The 19055-nt window shown below is 35.6% G+C and overlaps 1 protein-coding gene across 1 annotated transcript; it reads right to left on the minus strand.

Moving 5' to 3' along the window:
* Window positions 1-586: 586 nt before the first annotated feature.
* On the minus strand, window positions 587-19055 carry LOC132122869 (transcriptional adapter 2-alpha-like). Its single transcript, XM_059533361.1, has 15 exons — window positions 18780-19055; window positions 17158-17264; window positions 16993-17052; window positions 16674-16765; window positions 15339-15502; window positions 14734-14822; window positions 14557-14629; window positions 14384-14447; window positions 12290-12333; window positions 8352-8462; window positions 7934-8005; window positions 6653-6785; window positions 5807-5850; window positions 1209-1282; window positions 587-1103 (listed from the first exon to the last, which is right to left on the minus strand). The coding sequence occupies exons 1-15, from the start codon at window positions 18802-18804 to the stop codon at window positions 918-920; spliced, it is 1338 nt and encodes a 445-aa protein (XP_059389344.1). The 5' UTR covers window positions 18805-19055; the 3' UTR covers window positions 587-917.

The raw sequence follows: 19055 nt of genomic DNA on the forward strand, positions 1-19055 counted from the left end.
ATATATATATATATATTGCCATATATATATATATATATATATATATGGCCATATATATATATATATATATATATATATATATTGCCATATATATATATATATATATATATATATATATATATTGCCATATATATATATATATATATATATATATATTGCCATATATATATATATATATATAGCCATATATATATATATATATATATATATTGCCATATATATATATATATATATATTGCCATATATATATATATATATATATTGCCATATATATATATATATATATATATATATATATATATATATATATTGCCATATATATATATATATATATATTGCCATATATATATATATATATATTGCCATATATATATATATATATATTGCCATATATATATATATATATATATATATATATATATATATATATATATATATGTGCAGAATGGTAATGAAAATATCAGTACATTTAATAATCACACACAAAAAAACAACAACAACAAGAAATACATTTCTTATTTCTATATTGATTTTGTGATTCAAACTTTCTTTACAGACCTTGTTATATTCATCTAACAATTCTAGAATTCTAAAATTAACTGACAGTTTTAAGGGCAAGTGAACAAATAAAAAATAAAATGATTTCTTGATCTTACAGTGATGTGTAATCAGATTCTCCTTGGTACAAACAGCAGCAGTCTTTATACACAACTCTCAGCTTATATAGACCTAAACACAGCTTTAAAGAAGCACTCCGTCAGTCTTTCAAAAACAAACAGGTGCAGATCTGTAAGGAAAAAACACATCGAACCAGTGCATTTCAAATCTGTCATCTCTCATTGCTCTCTCAACATGAATGATCCTCAACGAATATGATTCTTCATCTACCAGATGTCCTTGCAGCAGTTCAATCACCACTAAACCTTATTGATGTAGCCCTCTTTGATAAGAAAATCATAGATTTTGCGTGTCTTGTTGACATCTATCTTGATGAGCGATCGGGCCTGAGCCAGCCGTAGACCCCCCTGCCGCCGGCACTCGTTCATCAGGGCCTGTTTGTACTCCAGATACGCCCCAGGCACCAGACGAACCACCTGACATAGCTGAGGGAGAGTTGAGAGAATCGTTTAGGATCTATTATATCACATCAATGAGGCAGATGTCTTTGAAATGAGCTCGTGCTAGAAGCAAAATCAAGATTTCCAAACCTCTTTTTCTCTCTCATTGAGTTTCTCGGTGCCAGGAAGTCCTGTTAGGTTGAGAGGAGGTGCGCTTTTTCTGCCTGTGGATCAGACGATTGAGACCGTTCAGATTCTCCTCATCAAGAACCGTTAGCAACAGATGTGTTGCAGGATATCATTTAGCAAATAACTGAGCAAAGCAATAAGCCACGGGACTGTGCATTAACAATGATTATCCAACGGTTTCTAAGTTGTGCTGCATTCAATAAAAGAACATGGAAACATTTTAGTTTAGACTTATCCTCACTATTAACAGTTGGTTATTTGCTTGTATAACTGGCATATTGGCTGTTTATTAGTTCTTATAAAGCACATATAAATGCTTTGTTCCTCATGATTATATATTATAGATCCCTTGATCCTAGTCCAGACCTAAACTTATCAACTAACTTACTGACTATACATAAACAGAAAATTAGGAGTTTATTGAGGCCAAAGTCATAGTTAATTGTTAGTTAATAGTAAATAGTTAACAATGAATTGACTAAATAGATTTCTTGTTGTTCTTCTTTCTACTACTACTACTAATGATACAATTATTATCACTATTATGAAAATCTTTGTATTATAAAAATATTTTCATGAAAATTTCCCATGAAGGTACTCCGTATTAAACACTGTTCCTTAATAATAATAATACTTTCTACTATATTACTATTATTAGAGCTCAAAAAAAAAAAAAAAAAAAAAAAAAAAAAAAAAAAATTATATATATATATATATATATTAGAGCTGAAACAACGAATCGATTTAATCGATAAAAATCGATTATTAAAATAGTCGTCAACTAATTTAGTCATCGATTCGTTGCTAAATAACTTTTATTTGCTGTAAGCGGCTCATTTCGTGCATATTTCAAATCTGCGGTGACCAAAGTGTGGCAGTAATGAGCCACCGGAGGTTTTACTCAGCCAGTACAGACGGAGAAGTAGCGAATAGCCAATAGCTGGCCTCGTTTTATGTCACGTGCTTCCCGAACAGCGTCTCTGCAGCATTTAGCGGGATGTGGGAGACTGGGAGTACTTTACTTTGAGCCTTCAAAAAAGAAGAGTAACCTGTAATCTCTGCACTACTGAACTGTTTAAGGGGACGTTCACATATCGCGTCTTTTGCGCGCTCAAGTTCGTTATTTCCAACACCGCACCACATCGAGTTAAAAACAGCTCAACTTTTCAGAATGCTGCAAGCGCATCGCGGGTCATGTGACAAGAACTAACCAATCAGCTTCATCCTTTCCCGTAACAACGTTAAAAGCTCAGCCAAGATGAAAGGAACAGCTGATCATAGTTGTATATGAATTTCCATTTTGAAATAAATTTAGTAGCAGAGCTACTGCAAGCGATTTTTAGAGCTGCAAATCCATTTATCCTTTGCTGAAATTTCCGCGTCTTCAAGGAGAGAGCACGTCATGGTTGCTTAGCAGAGGCAGACGCCTCAGGGGCGCTTCTGCACGAGCGCTTTGGAAAGGAGGAGAAAGCGGCGCGCCTAGCGTTTTCCACGCGTTTTTAGGCGCGATATGTGAACGGCCCCTAAGACTTTTATTTGTGCAGATTCTCCAGTACAATGTTGTTTGCAAATGTTTAGTCGTAAAAGCTGATAACACTGCTTTTTAACAGTTAACATTTAAAGCTTTACAAACATGTTCTGTGATCAGTTTGTCGTTTAACGGTTCAAAATTCAGTCGTGCAGCCTAATTATGACTGAATGAGAGAGGTAAATGTTTAAAGATATTTGAAAGAGGTAAATGTTTAAAGATATTTGAAATGCACTTTTTTTCTAAGTATTCACTGCTCTTTTTCACACAGCAGGTTTTTTGTGTGTGACTGTCCAATTTTTTTTTCTGGACAACCTTCTGATGGATTTTACTTTAAATTGTGAGTTCCATTCAGGTTTCATGCCACTGGCACTTTATTCGAAGGATTGTTTACAATTTCACAGCAAAAGCTATAAAGCTGTTTCCCACTAAATAATAAAATACAATGCACTGCAATTTTATTCTGTTTTATCCTTATTCTTCGTGAAAATATGTTCTGAAAGATTCCTTAAGCTTCGTTCGGGATGTTAAACTACTTTAGGAGCTCTAAGGGCTGCCATGGTGAAAACATTATTTGAAATCTCCTTGTGAAATTTGCTAGAGTATGGGTCAGTGTTCTGATTGCAGAAGAGTTCGACAAAGGATTACTAACACAATAAAACAACTCCAGGTATATTTTTGATTAGGATATGACAGTGCAAAATGGTTAAAATCTCTTAAAAATCTATGCTGAAGGATAAAGACCATTTATTAATAATTTACTTGGGGAAAAAATGGGAAAAACTAAAATATAAGTACATAAACCGATTAATCGATTAATCGTAAAAATAATCGACAGATTAATCGATTATCAAAATAATCGTTAGTTGCAGCCCTAATATATATATATATATATATATATATATATATATATATTTATTATATATATATATATATTTACATTTTACAATTTTTTATGACAATTTCCATTAAGGTACTTCATATTATGATTATTATTTTATTATTATTATTATTATTATTATTAATAATAATAATACTTATTATATTAGTATTTTTTATTATTAGAGTCTTAAATCATGAAAAAATTTAAATAATTAGAATGTTGTGAAAAGGTTCATTTTGTTTATTCAACTCAAATTGTAAAACTCGTGTATTAAATAAATTCAATGCACACAGACTGAAGTAATTTAAGGCTTTGGTTCTTTTAATTATGATTTTGGCTCACATTTAACAAAAACCCAGCTATTCACTATCTCAACAAATTAGAATATGGTGACATGCCAATCAGCTAATCAACTCAAAACAAAGGTTTCCTGAGCCTTCAAAATGGTCTCTCAGTTGGTTCACTAGGCTACACAATCATGGGGAACACTGCTGATCTGACAGTTGTCCAGAAGACAATCATTGACATCCTTCACAAGGAGGGTAAGACACAAACATTCATTGCCAAAGAAGCTGGCTGTTCACAGAGTGCTGTATCCAAGCATGTTAACAGAAAGTTGAGTGGAAGGAAAAAGTGTGGAAGAAAAAGATGCACAACCAACAAGAGAACCGCAGCCTTATGAGGATTGTCAAGCAAAATCGATTCAAGAATTTGAGTAAACTTCACAAGGAATGGACTGAGGCTGGGATCAAGGCATCAAGAGCCACCAGACACAGACGTGTCACAGAATTTGCTGAACCACAGACAACGTCAGAGGCATCTTACCTGGGCTAAGGAGAAGAAGAACTGGACTGTTGGTCCAAAGTCCTCTTTTCAGATGAGAGCAAGTTTTGTATTTCATTTGGAAACCAAGGTCCGAAAGTCTGGAGGAAGGGTGGAGAAGCTCATAGCCCAAGTTGCTTGAAGTCCATTGTAAAGTTTCCACAGTCTGTGATGATTTGGGGTGCAATGTCATCTGCTGGTGTTGGTCCATTGTGTTTTTTGAAAAGAAACCTTGGAGCACTTCATGCTTCCTTCTGCTGACCAGCTTTTTGAAGATGCTGATTTCATTTTCCAGCAGGATTTGGCGCCTGCCCACACTGCCAAAAGCACCAAAAGTTGGTTAAATGACCATGATGTTGGTGTGCTTGACTGGCCAGCAAACTCACTAGACCTGAACCCCAGAGAGAATCTATGGGCTATTGTCAAGAGGAAAATGAGGAAAATGCCACGCCGAATTGAGGCAGTAATTACAGCAAAAGGAGCCCCTACCAAGTATTGAGTACATGTACAGTAAATGAACATACTTTCCAGAAGGCCAACAATTCACTAAATCTTTTTTTAATTGGTCTTATGAAGTATTCTAATTTGTTGAGATTTTTGTTAAATGTGAGCCTAAATCATCACAATGAAAAGAACCAAAGACTTAAACTACTTCAGTCTGTGTACACTGAATTTATTTAATACACGAGTTTCACAATTTGAGTTGAATTACTGAAATAAATGTACTTTTTCATGACATTCTAATTTATTGAGAAGCACCTGTATTTTATATATATATATATATATATATAAACAATGCGTGTTTTGGTGAGGAGAACTAATTGTCATATTTTAACAAGCACTTCCTGCTCAACATCTGCATTAAAATTAGAGGTATTAATAATTAATACTTTGTTATTAACCCTAACCTAACCCTAAGTAATGAGAAATGGGGATTTCAATAAATTGATTTAAAATATGATTACTGATAAAAAATAAACTACTCTCCCAACTTATTTTTCAGTATCAGCAAAATCCAAAAATGCTTGAATGTTCAGATAAAGACAAAGAGACTGATCAGATTCATATGCATTCAAATATGTCCTAGTTGTGCAGTGAAGTGACAAAAAGCCAAAATGTTAAAGTAGATGAGAAGTACAAAGAGATGTGAGTGGCATCTTTTTTCTTTGTTGCCCATTTACAGCGGTGCATCTCACAGAATAGATTAATGTGTTTGAGCCTGCGGCTTCACGATTGAAGAGGACATCACTAAGATTGCAAAAAGAGACTTGAGTGGAGGAAAGAAGGCATAGCGTGAATAATGGAGGAAAATAAGCAGCACTGTACCTGAAGTAGTGATAGTAGTGACCACAGGGGTGAGTCCAGCATCACTGCGAGAGAGAAACACAGTCAGCCAACAGCTGCTTTAGTTAAGAAAAACATTATCACATCTCTGAAAGGCTGGCTGGGGCTCATGGGGTTCTCAGCAAAATAAAGTATTGATAGAGAGGCTGATTCATCATTCACTTTTACTTTTGCTGAATTCTTACACCAGCTTTTGTGAAACTACTGCTGGAGCTACAAAAACACAAACAAATAAACTGAGAGCCAAATACCCACAAGTTGTTTGAAGAGAATACACTGAGGACCAGCGGGCAGAAAGAAACTTGAATCATATACGTGATACTCATAAACAGCATATGAATGTATGCTAGAAAGAAACAGAAGTGCTTGCATGGCAGCAATAAAAGAGTTTTCATATAGTAAAAACTGTCTTTTAACATTTTTTTAATTTTCTATTATTGTTCAAAAGTTTGGGGTAAGTACGATTTTTCTTTCATTCGTTTTTTTGTTGTTGTTTTTTAAAGAATACTTTTATTCAGCGAGGACATTCCAAAGACTTATTTTTCAAATAAATGCTTTTGAACTTTCAATTCAAAGAATCCTGAAAAATGCTTTCAACATCAGCAAATCAGCATATCAGAATGATTTCTGAAGGATCATGTGACACTGAAGAATGGAGGAATGATGCTGAAAATTCACCATGACAGGAATAAACTATATTTTAAAATATATTAAAATAGAAAACAATTATTACAGTGTTATTGTATTTTATGATTTAATATGCACAGCTATGGAGAGCTTCAGAGACTTATGTTCTTTTAAAAAAAAAGTAGTAGTATAGAGAGTTACATGGCAGCCTGGTTTTGGAGCCACTTCTGGCACGCACGAGCATCATGAATGTACTGCAGGATGTCACACAGCATGTTCCTCTTCCTGCGCTCGTCCTCTCGCATGCATTTGACTCTCTCGTACACTTTAGCACCTGCAGGCCAGATGACAGATGTCAGATCAGCTCTGAGCAAAGCTCTCGAAATGTGACATCTTAAGAACAAGAACAAAAAGCTGACTGTAGATAGTAGACCATATTCACCATATAGATCTGTTATTTCTCACTTGCTGACTGTGCTTAATTTGAAGGGTTTTTTTTTACATTTGCTGTTAATTTACCCAGCCTCAGGCCACCCAAGATACAGCTGACTTTTTTCAAGAAACTAAACATTATTTACAACAGTAATCCATAGCCTCAGGCAAACAGGGAAGCCTGATTCTTTTCCACAAACTGGTTCTTTGGGACAGTTTGTTTCAATAAACTGGCTCAAATAACAGATTCACCAATTTGTTTGCATAATCACACAATGACGTAACGTACACGGCATTGTATTATTAAAGCACCCAATTATAATGTGGTAAAACGCAGATGTTTTACATGTCTAAAGCATATAAAGTGAATTAACTAATCAAAATCACGTCACCATTTTCCATAAACCATGAGATAGCATTAAAACTCTTTCATTCAAGTGTACGGTTCATGCACGCTCATATCAGCAGCTCATCAATTCTGGTCCGAGTCAGGGTTGTTTCCTCAGTTCAGTGACTGTTGGAGGAACTGGAGGGCTGAATTAGTTTGCAAAAACGTGCATCAAAGGATCATATACACTAGTATTTTGGCTGTGACGGGAGTGACTGTTGGGCACATCTGAAAGTGAGGTAAGATTATAGATCTGTGCAGCTTGAAATGCAAACTGTTTCAGACAGTTCAGTCTGATTTGGTGAACTGGTGCATCAAGTTCACTTGAGGAAAAAAAAAAAAGGTTCAAAGAATACTTAGTCTGTGAACTAGATAGCAGTCTGGACCACTCGCCTGAGGCTCATAATGCTGTAAATAATGATTGTTCTTGTTTGCTCTTTTTGACTCTGAAGTGCTGGTAGCTGCTGACTTGCATTTTCTGAATAATCCAAGATGACGGTTTCAGCTATTCTACTGAAGAAAAAAAGTATCCTACATCTCGAATGGCCTGAGGGTGAGCATATTAACAGCAAATGTTCATTTTTTGGGTGAACTCTCCCTTTAACCTCATTTTCATTCGGGCTACCTCCAATGATACACTTCCGAGTGAGCGTGCATCTTACCACAGAAGGACTGTATTCCCTCTCTCCTGTACTCCTGCAGTCTGCGGATCTCCCTCCTCAGCTCAAACTCCACTGTGAACGAGTGCGTGAGAGAAAGAGAGAGAGAGAGAAAGAGAGAGAGAGAGAGAGAGAGAGAGAGAGAGAGAGAGAGAGAGAGAGAGAGAGAGAGAGAGAGAGAGCAGATGGACCGGTGAAATTTTCACCCTGATTCAAACTACTGCCTCAGACTCAGCGCTGGTGAGTGACATAGGGTCTTGTTTATCTAACCCCAACGGACCTACACACATTTATCAAACCACAAAAAGGACTAGACTGACCCTGTGTCAGCTGAGAAAGAAAACTAGACTGTCTAGTATATATAAACCAAAATAATGACATCATATACATCAAGGGTGTCAAAAAAGAGATGAATACTCACAGGTGTGACTCTCGATGAACTTGTCGTGCTCTATGGGTCCCACCACACGTGCAAAGCGCCTCATGACATCATAAAGGTCCTGCACTTCCTTGGGATACCGCCTCTCTAAAACTGACAACACAACAGATGCACATATGCACCTTCTAAGTGACTGATTTGGCAAAGAAGCACCGTCACACAAAGAACACAGGAAACTCAAATCACAATAGTTTCCAGTGGAGTTTGACATTAGCATGTTGCCAAGATAACAGCACCCTTAAAATCATAAAAACACATGGCATTCATCCATATTAGGTCAAATTTGTACCTTTAACTTGCTATTTTTCAAACTTTAATGAAACAAATAAATGTATGCCATAAAATGGAGCCTACTTTAAAAGGCTCAGTTGAACACAAAGCATTTGTGTCAAAACGGACATATATTTTAGCTTTGGTGTAGGTCAGTAACATTCTTGACACTTGGCTATTTGTATATTCTTTTTTGTACAAACTAGCATAATTAAGAACAGTGTTCAATTCATAAGTTGGAACGAATACATTTGTTTTTAAGAGCTGTTTTCAGAGAGAAACGTACAGCTGTATCTTCTTTTATAAATCTGATAAAACTAAAGCCTAGATATGAAGGATGCAATACTACTCAATAGGTATTATTAAGATTAACATGAGATTGGCAGAAACTTTAAACATAAACCTCTCTGCCCATGTAACACAGAGAACAACTAAGTATTGTTCATTTACAGAGAACACTGACTCTGAAAAAATACGAATCAGGGTTGAAGTCAAGTTACACTTTAAGGATATGTTTGGGCCCCTAAAATGACTTCTAGGTAGGGAGCTTACTAAGTTTTGGAACACAGCTGATCTGCTACATCGGAAATGCTGTGTTTGAAAAGCAGATGCCAGCAGCAATGCATCAAGAGTCCAGCTGTGACCCATCATTGAAGCTCGGTTGGCTTGGAAGCATGGATCTACAAGGGGGCAAGGGGCCCCCCCCACTCTAGAGCCTTGCCCCCCCAGCTGCCCCCCTAACTTTAATGATCCAAAAACTGTACTTACAAAAACAAGCCACCACTATGTCCAATACATTTACCAAAAGTGAACAATTTAATTTTTAATTTTAAATGTATTATTCACCCTTCCCCCCTGCCCCTCGAATACTTAGTTACGTCCCTGATTCAAACGTGCAGAGCGGCGTTCGCTCAGTCTGGCTCATTAGTGAAAAAAAAAAATTAGTGATTAGTGAAGTGACATTCAGCCAAGTATGGTGACCCATACTCAGAATTCGTGCTCTGCATTTAACCCATCCAAAGTGCACACACACAGAGCAGTGAACACACACACACACTGTGAACACACACCCGGAGCAGTGGGCAGCCATTTTATGCTGCGGCGCCCGGGGAGCAGTTGGGGGTTCGATGCCTTGCTCAAGGGCACCTAAGTCGTGGTATTGAAGATGGAGAGAGGACTGTACATGCACTCCCCCCACCCACAATTCCTGCCGGCCCGAGACTCGAACTCACAACCTTTCGATTGGGAGTCCAACTCTCTAACCATTAGGCCACGACTTCCCCTCATACACACAGTGAGTCTGCTTCGGTGCGGTGGCCCTGCAACCAGAGACTGAACTGCCCCGGACAGATCCTCTGAAGGTGAAGTGAGTTTCCCCAGGTGTAGTTTAAACACACGTTTAACTTAAAGTTACATTTGTAATGAATGTATTGTATGCTAAAGACGATTCAGCATCAGCAAAAACAGCGAGTCTATTACGTTAGGCAAAATCAGCGGTCAAATCGCTCCCTCGTGATTTGTAAGAGCACTCTTCTCTTTGATTAGCCTGATTTTGATTTAGTAAAGACAAGAACAGCTTAATAAAAAATCTAAAATATTGAGGGGCAGCGCTAGGGCTGGGCTAATGGGGCTTAAGCCCCGAAAGTTTTTAGTAAAGCCCCGAATATTTTGTTAAATTGTCTTTCTCACAGAGCAAAACAATTCATCAGAAAAACAAATGTGAATAAGATTACAGCGGCCGCGATTAACTAATCATGAACAGTGCATATTACATTTTTTTTATATTTTTCCCTTTGCATTAAAGGTACTTTTGACGTGCTTTTGCAACGTTGAACATTGTAGCCAATCACAGACATGTCTGTTGATCACATCGGCCAATCAGAGGCGTTTAAATGAGTCGCTGTGCTGAAGATGTGTTTTGCGCGAGCTCACCGAGTTCACGTTCGCAAACCTGTGATTATTATTGGCAATAAACTTAAGATGCAGATAAGAGATTCACTTGATATTATTATTGATGCTGCTCTGATGCACTACATTACGCAACGCTCTGTTTGTTGTTATGAAGACTAAAAGTTCAGCGGTCTAGCTCATCAATGTCAAAATTATTAAATAAGTTAACAAATGCCTGGTAAAATGTAAGTAGATAATTTAATATTTGACTGTTTTACAATAGAAAAGTTCAACTTTTTTATTTCTTACATTTTGCCTTTTCGAATTGAAAATATGCTATAATTTCCTTGATTCATTTATGTAAATTAAAAATAAAATATTAGTTGCAAATAGTTACAATTATTTCACTAATACAACAAGCCTTTCTTTTTCTTTATTCCCTTAAATCGCTTTAATAATTAATTAATTACTTTAAATAAAAATACCCAATTTTAGTTTGGGCTGTTACGTTACAACACACAATACAGTGCCAGTTAGGAGATCGATCATTTGATTAGCTAAGCCTAAGCAGTCCTATTAAATCCAATTCCTCTCAGATATCACAGCAATGAAACCAGGTTACAACTGGGGAAATAACAAATACAATAGAATTAAGTAGTCTAAACATAACTGGTGTGTGTGTTGTGAATTAAAAAACGTTGTAGTGTGTAAGGGCATGATTAAACAATAACTACTGTAGTTTAAAAGTGTTTTTGTGTTTTTTTTTAAAGCAATTCATATATAGGGATTCCATGTACCCCTGCCACCCTGCCAAGACCTCTTGCCACCCCTTTGCCCCCCCATGCAAAATTTTCTAGATCCGCCACTGCTTGGAAGGGTTGAGCCATCAGTCCTGCTGCTACGGAGCGAGAGAGAGAGAGAGAGAGAGAAAGAGAGAAAGAGAAAGCTCTATGTGGGTGAGTGTGAGGTGTGATATCTGCCAATGCTAGCTTGCCGAGATGTTACCCAGAAACACACACTCTACAAAAATCAGTCAAGATGTATCAAACTACAATATCAGTGCCCTCCGTGCAGCAGTGGCTGATGGGATACGAGTCCGGCCCGTGTGTGCACAGCCAGGTCAAGCGGTCTTACTCTCTTGAATTGGGGATAAACCAACACCGCTGCGAGCCATCAGGTCTTAACCACTGCTTCCATTATCACTCGCAATGCACACACACTTTCCCGCAGTCTCCATGACAACAAGGCTGCAGTTCCATGGTAACTATCGCCTCGCTTTTGTCTCGAGAGCGCAGGGAGACGAGGAGGGTGGCTGGGAGCCCATAGATAAATAAAAACGACTCCTCGCATCACAAACACTCAATACGTCTCTGCAAAACATGCAAACCTGATTGGATTTCCCTGCTTTTTTTCCCCTGCACGCAAAGAGGAAATAATTGGATAAGCGTATTCTTATTGAAATCGGTTCAGGCCAAACTATTCAGAGGGGAGCAATCACGGCTGGTGAAACAGCTCTGGGATCAGTGTTGATCTGGCATTGCAGTATTCCAGGGTGCTCGTTGTAAACATTCGGCAGAGATGGCTCGTGTTATTGGAGGTGCGGCAGCAACTTGTGGTCTGTGCATTGTAACCAACCAGCTAATACCTGCATGGTGAACCTACTTTACAACCTCACATACACAACAGAGTATAAGAGATAGCATAAGAGTTTGGCTAATATGATGCACAACACCATGTTTTAAAAAAAGATCTCGTCTTACTCTGAAACTTGCGTAGGTTGATGAGGCCGTGGTCTCGAATGATCCTGAAAGAGATGATTATAAAACAGATCTGGCTCGAAGTATATTCAAGTGTGTATGATATATATATATAATATATATATATATATAAATATTTAATGAATTGATTTTTCACACTACTGCTTGATCATTTTTTTTATTACCTTATTTAGCAACTACACATTAGATAAATTAAATGAGAGTAAAGACATATTATAATATTGTTATTACATAAGATTTCAAAATCAAATAAATGCAGTCATTCTTTTAAATCCTGTACCACAGTTTCTGCAAATCAAAAATATTAAAATAGAAACTAGTTTTATTTCACAATATTACTATTTTAGTACTGTATTTCTGTTCAAATAAATGCAGCCATGGTGAGGAACAGTTGACTTCTTAAAAAAAAAAAAAAAAAACATACTGACCCCAATATATACACACATATATTTGTGACCCTGGACCACAAAACAGTACAAGTCTTAAGAGTAAATCTTTTGAAATTGAGATTTAAACATCATATGAAAGGTGATCGGACAATAAATTATCAGTTTTATTTAAGCAACACATAACTTGAGGCTCTGCATTACAATGACTTCACAACATTTGTAAATACAGTTTATGTTAGTTTAAACTGTCTATCATGTACAGTCTATTATTTACATAATCTACAGATGCTGTTATTTCACAGAAGATTGCATTGGGAATACAATAAACATGACATAATCGTGGTAAAATGACTGTAATGCACAGCCTTGGTTTGCTGCTTATTTAACGATGCTTGTCTTTATGAGCTGAGGGCTATGCTTTATTAAAAGCATCTCATCCGTGGTGTGTGTTTGTTTGGTGCACTGGTCTCAGATGTTATGTGGAAGTGTAGAGTCACTGGTCTGTTTGCCGCTCTGCAGGAGATCTCTGTCGACCGCTACGGCTCCACTTCAGCACAGAGCTGAGGTCAAGCTCACACACATAGCTCTAGTCCTTTACAGGGCAGCCAGGGCTCATTAAGAGCTGTTTGTGTTTGTGCTAGAGAAAATCAGGCTGGCTGATCGGTTGCTATGGATTAGGTTACATTTTAACACACCAGATGTTGAACTCATCTGAACTCAGTGTGAAATGACAGCATCTGCACATGATAATTCGATTCGATTCTTCAATTAGTAGTTATTATAACAGTACAGTAGATGTGACCCTGGACCACAAATCCAGTCTTAAGTTGCTGGGGTATATTTGTAGCAATAGCCAACTATACATTGTATGGGTCAAAATGATCGCTTTTTCTTTTATGTCAAAAATCATTAGGATATTTAGTAAATTTCCTACCATAAATATATCAAAACGTAATTTTTGATTAGTAGTACGCATTGCTAAGAATTCATTTGGACAGATTTAAAGGCAATTTTCTCATGATTTAGATTTTTTTTTGCACCTTCAGATTACAGATTTTCAAATAGCTGTATCTCGGCCAAGTATTGTCCGATCACCGATGTATAAATCTCAATTTCGAAAAATTTACTCTTAAGACTGTTTTTGTGGTTAAGGGTCACATTATGTAAATTTTGAGAATTTTGACTCAAGAGACATACACGATATGAAAGCTGAATAAATAAGCTTTCATTGATATATGGTTTCTTAGGATATGACAATAATTGGCCAAGATACAACTATTTAACAATCTGGAACCTGAGGGTGCAAAAAAATCTAAATATTGAGAAAACTGTCTTTAAATGTCCAAATGAAGTTCTTAGCCATGCATATTACTAATCAAAAATTAAGTTTTAATATATTAACGGTAGGAACTTTACTTAATATCTTCATGGAACATGATCTTTACTTAATATCCTAATGCTTTTTGGCATAATGATTTTGACCCATACAATGTATTGTTGGCTATTGCTACAAATTTCCCCCAGCGACTTAAGACTGGATTTGTGGTCCAGGGTCGTATATTTTGTTCACTGAGAAACATTTTTAAAAGGAAATATAAGGAATGCTACAATTTGAGGTTGAATTAAATAGTCAAATGAGGCCCTGGAGTGGTTTTTCAATGGCAGTACAGCATGTTTTCCTACTTACTTTTTTCTCCTTTGTCTCTCCTTAAGTCTGGAGTGATATATGTCAACTACTGCAACCTTCAGTGCTGGAAAAATGGTCAACAGAAGTTAACGACAAATCAGCATACATCTATCTATCTAGATTTTTAGTTTTTATGTTTTGCTGACTTCATATTGTGGCTTGTTGCTACATACCATGAAGAATATCAGAGTCATCATCAACAAAGTCGATATCTTTCAAATCCCATTCTGCATAATTATCAAACTCCTTAGTTTACATAAGAGGCAAAAAGAGAGAGAAAGGGGTTGATCTGAACAATGTAGAAATTAATTTGTTTCCAACAGACAGCACATTAAGCATAGATCCCTCACCTCCATGAAGTCAGCTCGAGCCGGCATGTATCCAGCCATATCTCTGGACACCTGAGAGTCGAAAGAAGGCCTGGGAGGATCATCAGTGGCTGAAAGAGACACAAGACACAGCCCTTGACTACTGCTGCCTAAAAAGATATTCATATACTATAATCAAACATTAATCGTCGCAGTTTCAATATCGTAGAACAGTCTCTGTGTGTTTATTTGCCTTACAAATAAAATAAACCAGACAATCCCATCTAGTGTTCATAAATCAGTGCCTGCAGGGGCTGCTGGGACCACGATGACAAACACAAACAGTCACAATGAAAGAACAACACATTAGAACAAAAACTGATTTCCTGCCGAAAAGATGGTCTGATCTAACTAATCCAATTTGTCTGACAACCTCGACTCTTGGCCAGACTGAATAAAGGGGACTGTGCATGATGCTCATTATATGTATTAAAGGAGGATGACAGTGAAGAGGGTATTAAAAATCTCCATAAATGTATCAGTTATTATGGTATCAATTTAATGCCTTTTTTAGACTGATTAGAAATGAGTTCAAAGCTTGTATGTGTATATATTTAAAGAGTATCTTGATTCTGGAGCTCACTTACGCTTAAAGGGAATGGCTGTGTCTGATGTCCGGGACAGATGATCTTGCATCTGTCTGAGATTGAGCAGAGCGGAGGAGAACAGAGGATTGTTGATGAAGTTCTTCATGTAGTGTCCTTCACACTCCTCTTTGGTTTTGGTGCGCATCTGGTAAGCCACGTCCTGCCTGAAGAAACACCCAGATTTGTCATTAGCAGTGTTATTTATTATTATGTATATACAGCATTTATTCATATTTTTGAACTAGCTTTTACTTTTATATTTTCAGTGTTCACTTTAAGATTTAGTAGTTTTGTTATGTGCCTTTGCCTTTTTTGTCATATTTATAGTCAGCTTTAATTTAACTTTTATTTCATTTTTAGGAATTTTTGTATTTCAGATTGAATTTATTTTATGCCAAGGCAACATTTCTAATTCTCATTTAAGTTTTCATGTAATATTTGCATTCATTTGATAACTTTATTGAAAAAAAAAAAAAAAAAAAAATTAATACATACATACACACACACATATATATATATATATATATATATATATATATATATATATATATATATATATATATATATATATATAACAGTTCAAGTTTACAATAAAAAAAACTTAAGTCACACTTTAAAAAAAAAAAAAATATGATTACTGCATTCATAAACTATGTTTTTTACATACTCCAAGGTCTTAAAAAATATATATATATTTTTTTTGTCAGCGTCTGGTTACTATGATACATGTCTGTAACGATTGTCAAAGCGGTTTTATTTTTCTGCACATTTTGGTACAGAAAGCTACTTACTTCCAAAACAAATATTTTAATAAACAATTGTAATAGTTTTAGTAAACAACAACACTGGTCACATATTTGATAAAAAATATCTAATTTAGAGTTTCCACAGGTTCTTAATTCTGAAATCAAGATACATTTAATCGACATGCAAATTGACAAAAACAAGATTTTCTCTGTCAAATTTAGCAAAATGAAGTGAGATTATGATTGAAACAAGAACCAATCTACCAATGGGCTCAGAAAAATCTACATAATTGAAAAGAAAACCTAATTTTCATACCCGGCTGACAGATGCTAGTTCATATTCTAAGCATAAACTCAAATTTTGTTCAGTTAAAAAAAAAAAAAAGACACCATATGTTCATTTTGCATTTTAAATAAATATATCTTGATTTAAGGATGTTTATTTGTATTGGAAAATATAAAGATATTTCTTTTGAACAATGCATGCAACATTTAATTCCATGACTTTATGAACTTAAGCCTTTCTGCAGAATCCCTGCTAAATGAGCCCTAGTAGAATAACAGTTATGAGGCAAGGATCTGTACTGACCAGTTCCCAAAACCACAGTCCATGACGGCCTCTAACAGAGCCATCTCCTCCTGCGCAGTCCAGCCAGGCTCTAACACGGGGAAATCGGATGTCTAGAAGAAAGCAGATCAAAGGAAATGTCTAATTTATCGACACAAGATACAGGAGTTATACAAGTTATGGAGCACAGAATAAAAAAGGTCTTCGTTTTGCACATTTCTGGTTTAACAAATCAAAACAACTATTAAATTTAAATCTTCAATTCAAACGTTCAGTCTACTTTTACTTAAAAACCTTTTAGATTCAGTGCAATCATTTAAATTCAAACTGCTCTCTTTACCATGATTTCATACTTGTGGTCACTCTGGTGCTTTTTATACTCGTATCCTCTAGTAAAGCACTGCAACAGAAAGATTCAATCATATCGTACACATGAAAAGAGATATAACATCATATTTGATTCATGCAGTCAGACAGTGATGAGATCCTCAATCCAGAGACTCACCTGCAGACACAAGAGGAAAGGTGACGGTCCACATTCAGCACATTTAATGTAAGGCTCCACTAGATACGAGGAACATCCTCGACAGGGAGGCTTATCGAAAGGATCATCTGAGGAGACAGTTACAGAACGAAGCTATCATTTCAACAGACCTATATCCTGTACCAAAAACATGCCAACAGAAGCAGAAGCAGAAGCATTTGATTGCATTTGGCTGATTAATAGGTCACAGAGGTCGTTATCTGCATAATACAGATGATATGGCATCATTTTAATAAAAGTGTTAATAAAATAGAGTTACATTACAGCTTTAAAGTTATTATTGAAGGATAACATTAATGAAAACAGAAATATAATTATTCTGACAATTAAAAAATATGTTGCACAAAATAAATTAATTGTATTTTTTAACAGTAGTTAATATTATATACATTATATTTGTATATAAATATAATTAATTGCCGTGATCAAAGCTGAATTCACAGTATCAGTCTTCGGTGTCACATGGTGCTTCAGGAATTATTCTAATATGCTGATTTATTATCAATGATAGAAACTGGAACTTGTGATACTTTTTCAGGATTCTTTGATGAATAAAAAGATAAAAAGAACAGCATTTATTCAAAATAGAAACCTTTTGTTACAATATAAGTCTTTACTGACACCTTATTTATATATATATATATATATTCTATAAAAATGGGTATAATGACAAATGGGTAAAATCCAGGGGTTTGAAGGGCAGTATCAAAGATTGCTAAATATTTAAAATGACAGTGAGTTAGTTTTTGTGGGCTGCACTGTGATCCTTAAATACATTTACATTTTAAATTTAGTCATTTAGCAGATGCTTTAATCTAAAGCGATTTACAAATGAGGACAGTGGAAGCAATCAAAATCAGCGAAAGAGCAATGATATAGAAGTGCTATAACAAGTCTCAGTTAGCTTAACGTAGAGCAAGTAGCAAGGGCATTCAAATAATATAATAAAAAGAAAACGAATAGAATAGAAAACGAATAGAGCAAGCTAGTGTTAGAGGTCTTTTTTATTTTGATTTTATTTATTGTATAATAAATTAAAAGAAAACAGATAGAGTACAAAAAGATTAGAAAGCTAGTTAGATTTTTTTTTTTTTTATTAAAGAATAGAATTAGAATAGTGATTGCTAAAGTTAGAGGGTCAAATAAAGATGGAAGAGATGGTTTTTAGCCGATACTTGAAGATGGCTAAGGACTAAACAAGGCTAAACATCAATGGTTAAACATCATAAATAGTCTTTTAATATCATCAAATGATTCTTGTTCTAACACGCAACGACAAGATTTTGGTGTCTATCGTTACGCTGAATGACATTTTAATGAGTTTCTTCTGTAAATCAGGTTAAAAATGTAAAGTAATCATTATGCTTTGCTCAGAAAATAAATAAATAGACAAATAAATAAATAACAGTACGTTACCTAACGTTATATGGTAATAGTATAAGATGATTTTTTGTTAGTCACACATAAAATTCTGTAACGAATGTCGTTTCTTCTTCTCATTTAGGTACTTTAGGTAGTTACCTTCCCTTGAATAACAAATCTGTGATTTGCTAAACGATGTAACGTTAAGTTTTGTTACTTACTTCCAAAAGACGCGAGGCGATCCATGCTGCAGATGAGGATGCCTGAGAAGGAAAAAAAACCTTCCTCTTAACCGTTTTGAACGCTGTACAGTTTTTTGATGAATGAAACTCAACGATTACTCGGATTAAGCCTAATCGTTAAAAGGAGCACATGTAATTTTAGCACATAAATGAGAATGTAAACACCGTCAGTGGATCTGTGTCGATCCGTGTGGTTCAATGAACATTCCACGAAGAAGAGAAGTGACATGTTGTAACAGCGCCCCTAGCGGCACC

This window comes from Carassius carassius, chromosome 41, assembly GCF_963082965.1.
Source record: "Carassius carassius chromosome 41, fCarCar2.1, whole genome shotgun sequence".
Lineage (NCBI taxonomy): Eukaryota > Metazoa > Chordata > Actinopteri > Cypriniformes > Cyprinidae > Carassius > Carassius carassius.